The following is a 5,054-nucleotide window of genomic DNA, read 5'->3' as shown; positions in this document are numbered from 1 at the left end:
AAGCAAAAAGTGAAAAATAAAACCTACGAGCCAGTGGTTCCTTTTCCTAAGATTACAAAAAGAATCATAAAAAAGAAATCGGGTTGTGAGCAAACAGCACCCAAAAAAGGAAGAGCTTAATGTCCTCGTTCAGCTTCCTCTTCCTGCAAAATAGAAAACCAAAAAAAAGCAGGAAAAAACAGAAACCTACCAAAATAACCTTGCAGCCAAGTAAGCACATAAGGATAAAAGTGTTCCTGTAAGATAATCTCCAAAAAACAGAAACACCCTTTGTCTGTTGGTTGAGAGCTAAGGTTACTAACTAAGAGTTCTTGAGTTCAAGTCTTGTATATATGATGGGTGTCTGAGCCTTGTCTTAATTGACCTAAATGTTCAAAGTAAAAAAAAACAAAAACAAAACAAAACAAAGACAACAATGCAAATACAAACATAAGAAACCAAACAACTATGGCGTCATCCTCTACAATAAGCCACTATAATAATTAGCTCTATTACCCCTTATGATCAGTTCGCCATAACCAAAGCCAAGAATACGCTATAGCTTGCAAAAATGGTGCAGAAGATTGGTTCAAGAAAAAATATGGACCCAACGGTAAAAATCAACGAAACAGTGTCAAAGCAATTGTCGATATCCATCGGTCGGCAGCAGCGAAAGCGATACACGGGTGTACGCCAGAGCCCGTCGGGCCGGTGGGTGGCGGAGATCAAAGGCACCGCGCAAAAAATTCGCCTTTGGCTGGGCACCTTCGATACAGCAGAGGCCGCCGCCCATGCCTATGATGAGGCCGCTTGCCTCCTCCGCGGCGCCAACACCCGCACCAACTTCTGGCCGCGCAACCAAGGTGGATTTGGCAGTTCAAACACTGGCTCATCATCAGTTCTCTCAACTAAGGTCCTGAACCAGCTCCTCGAACGCTTGGAGGAACAACGGGCTTCCAAGAGTTCACGGCACTGTTTATCGTCTGTGCCGTCAAAGTCGCCGTTGTTTCCTCCTCCTCCGCCTTCGCCGCCGCCACAACATCAGCAACAACATCATAAACATAACCAAGAATTAGAACTCATTAAGAGAATGGCTTATGGTGATCTATTTAGTGAAGTTGGGACCTCAAGTGCTGCTACTACTCATGATGAGATCATGAAAGGCAAAGTGCAGAGGGGTGGGAATTTGGTGGACATGGATCTTAGATTGGAGGATTTTTCGTGCTTTTTTGCGCCATTGGAGATTGAAGGAAGGGAAAAGGTGGAAATAGGGATTTATGAGTACTGGTCAAAGCTTTCTGCTGCTGCAAATGGAGTATGATGATTTTTTTTTTTTTCCTTAAGTTTAAGATAAATAAGAGAGAGTATCATATTGGATGGTTGAATTTGAATCATTTCCATCGATCGAAGAAGACATTAGAAATTTAAGGTATATTGTTGAGTTGAATATCATCTAATTAGTTGAATTAATCATAAGTTAATTGGTTGGATTGATAATGTTTAAAGTTAATTTTTTTAGGCTGAAACAAATTTGTTTCTATTCCCTTTTTTTTTTACATTGAAAATATTTGCTGGATTGGATGATATATTAAATATAGTTTTAAATTCATTGTTTGAATGTATTATGTATATATGTAGTTTGATCTTGGCCATTTTATAAAAAGGAGCAGGTTTTAATGTTAAATTAGTTTAAAGGAGCACGTCAACAAAAAATTTTAAAAAAGGAGCAAAAATGGAACTTGATTATCCGGTTTCTATTGAAACCGATTTATATTGAAACCGGAGTTTCATTCAACGGTTTCAAAAAAAAAAAATCCAAAGAAACCGGATATCACTTAAGCGGCTTTAAAACATAAAACAAAAAACAAAAAACAAAAACCAAAAAAACTGGGTCTCAAAAGTACAAACCTAACGACATCAAATTTGACTCAATCCGAGCCCAAATGAGTTCAATTTAAACTTTTTTTTTTGAAACCGGTTAATATAAATATTAACATTTTAATTCTAATAAATTCATTTGAATGTCTTAATGATATCCTTTTAATGTCTTAATGATATCAGAATTCGGCGATCTTGGGCTGGTTGGATTCGTGTCATCGAGCCGCTCGATTCGATTATATGCATGTCACGTTTGGAAACCGTTTAGTAATCCAAATTATGGTTTGATCCTTCCAAATGCACTTAGGGTCTTTGATTTGGGCAGCTTATTTGAGCTCAAATTAAGTCGAATTTGGTTTCGTTGTGTTCGTATTTTTGAGACATTCAAATTTATTGAAATCGGAGTTCAGATGGTATCCGGCTTAATTTTTTTGGTTATATATCAAATATAAACATTTTAATAACCATTTATTTTAATTTATTTTTTAAAATAATTAAGAAATCTAATATTATGGAATTTTATTTTAATTACATAAATTTATGAGAACAAGTAATTAAAATAAAATTAAAAAATAAAAAACAATTTGTTTATTTAAAACTAAAAAATGAAATATTCAAACTGGATATTTTAATCAAAATAAAACTATACATGCATTTATTTTAAATAAATAAATATAAATAACAGTTAAATAAACTTATATAAATATAACAGTTATTAAGGCTCCTTTTTAATTAAGCCTTAAGAAATAGAACATGGAAATAAAATTTAAAATTTATTCTTAATAGAACACTACAGGAAAAACTCTAAAAACCGGCGGTTATTTCCGGCGGTTAGCATGGCTAAACCGGCGGTTTGTCAGCGGTACGATTGAAAGCCGGCGATTGCACCGACGGTTACAAGACCGTCGCTAATACCGGCGGTCTGTCGTTACGAAACCCCCGGGTATGCCGCCGGTATTAGACGGCGGTTACACCGCCGGGCGAACCGCCGGTAGTACCGGCAGTTAAAGAACCTCCGGTAAACGATGTTTTTCCTGTAGTGGAAACCGTGACTTAAAAATTTGTTTCTCAATAAACCGGATTGAGAAGTTCCAGTTTCTTAAGAAACCGGATTATTTTAATCCAGTTTTTTAATAATAATTATGAAATTTTATTTTAAATTCGGACTTTTATAGAAACCGTAATTTGAAAATTCGGTTTCTATAGAAACTGTATTTTGATGTTCCGGTTTCCATTTTTCTAAGAACCGTATTTTGCCAGTCCGGTTTTGCTCCTTTTTAAATTTTTTTATTGATCTACTCCTTAAACTAATTTAACATTAAAACCTACTCCTTTTTATAAAATGGCCTTTGATCTTCAAATTCCTCCCTCTTCCTTATTATAAATTTTAGCTATATATAAAGCCTATTATATACGTTAATTGATTCATCCGATGATTGTGTGGGAATAACGGGTGTAAACAAGTCGAGCCGAGTCGAGTCACCTTTCGTTTGAGCTAAGGCTTGAGCTTGAATTTTATTCTATGAGTTTGAAGCGGCTTATTTATTATAAAAAAGAGAAAAGATTAGATTTAAGCAATTATTATAATAAAATGATAAAAAAAATAAGAAATTATAAAAAATAATAATAAAGAATCGCCTAACACAAGAAATTAATAGAAATATTAAATAATTTTGTATTTGAAATTCTGAATTATTATATATTTTAAGTTTTTTTTTTTAGTAAAATGAGGACAAAGCCCATTTTAAGCATATTTTATATTAATATTTTTTAAATGGGCCAACTCTTGAGCTAATAAGCAGAGTAAACGCTAGCTCAAGCTTAACTCATTTGTTCATTAAGTTCAGCTCACGAGTCATATATCGAGTTGAGTCTGAGCTATCTCACAATTCAACTTGACTCACTTACACCCAAGTAGAAACTAAAGAAATCAAGAGAAAAATATCAGTATGCTATGATATAATTTATCTTAAATGAATTTAAAAATTATTTAATTTGTTTTGAAATTAATAAAATATGAATATTTTATATAGCATATTTAATAATTTTAAATCTATTTTAAAATTATAACATTTCAAAATATTGTGCATTAATTTTCTGTTAAAGTTTGGGCCTGGTGTCAATATTTGACACGACACGAAAACCCGACCCGGAAAATCCGGGTTGAACCCGACCCGATTTCAAATGTTGACCCGTTTGAACCCGGGTCAGTTCCGGGTTCGACCTGAATCCGACCCGTGACCCGAAATTGACACCCCTAGTTAAAGTATAAGAGATAATTATGAGAATACAAAGATAGTAGATAGGCTGGCAGTATAGACAAATGTGGGCAGGCCATCGACCTCCAGATGACATATGTAAAAAAAAAAAATAAAAATAAGTAAAATAATAACTAATAGATAATTGATGGAAATCATACAATAATGAGATTAGTAAGTTGATAAGATATCATAATTAATTATCAATAATAAATAACAAGTTTATGACATATTGTATATCAGTAATTTTCATTATTTTTTTATTGATCATGATATTGTATTTTTTTTATTTTTTTGGAGTCACTCAAATCTGTCTTTAGTGTTTCTTCATTGTTTATTTTCATCTTATGCTCACTTAAATACACTCTTAAGTTAAGAAAATCATTATGATGATCTTAATTACACCAATATCATTATTACCCATAAGGTTGACATGATACGTTACTTCTTATAATTCATGCACCCACTAAAAGAAGAAAACACGTCTCTCTCTCTCTCTCTCTCTCTCTCTCTCTCTCTCTCTAACATACAAATGTATGCACACAAATGCATGTATATGCACTCATGCACGCGGCCACACACACAGAGGCAGTAGAGATTATTACATGGAGTGTCCGGATTCAGAGAATCATTCGGTTTTATGACTGTGAACAGTAAAAGCGTAATTACTATTCACCACTGTATTTTTACCGTCCACCACTGCGCTTTTAATGTTCACAATCACAAAATGGAACAGTTTTCTATATCCGGACTCCGCACGTAATATATTAATCTCTCCAGGCCAGAGACAGGGATTAAAGAAAACCTTAACAATAACTTTCAATGACCTAATCAATTGAACTGACCAAAGAGTTTAAAGCAGTTAAAACCCGTCAGTAGTGCAATAAGGGGATTAAAGAAAACCTTAACAGTAACTTGCAATGACCTCTCTAGTTCAGA

The 5,054-nt window shown here is 33.8% G+C and overlaps 1 protein-coding gene across 1 annotated transcript; it reads left to right on the top strand.

Annotated features, from left to right (window-relative positions):
• The first annotated feature begins 550 nt into the window (after positions 1-550).
• Positions 551-1,300, top strand: LOC110110883 (ethylene-responsive transcription factor ERF110-like). Its single transcript, XM_020842532.1, has one exon. It carries the CDS (start codon positions 551-553, stop codon positions 1,298-1,300), a length of 750 nt encoding a protein of 249 aa, XP_020698191.1.
• The last annotated feature ends 3,754 nt before the right edge of the window (positions 1,301-5,054 follow it).

The sequence above is a fragment of the Dendrobium catenatum genome, unplaced genomic scaffold (assembly GCF_001605985.2).
Source record: "Dendrobium catenatum unplaced genomic scaffold, ASM160598v2 fragScaff_scaffold_743, whole genome shotgun sequence".
Lineage (NCBI taxonomy): Eukaryota > Viridiplantae > Streptophyta > Magnoliopsida > Asparagales > Orchidaceae > Dendrobium > Dendrobium catenatum.
Note: the sequence above shows the minus strand (reverse complement) of the source record. Positions and strands in the feature narration are given on the sequence as shown.

Coding starts and splice junctions, on each gene's coding strand:
- LOC110110883 (XM_020842532.1), top strand. CDS start 551: ATGGTGCAGAAGATTGGTTCAAGAAAAAATATGGACCCAACGGTAAAA.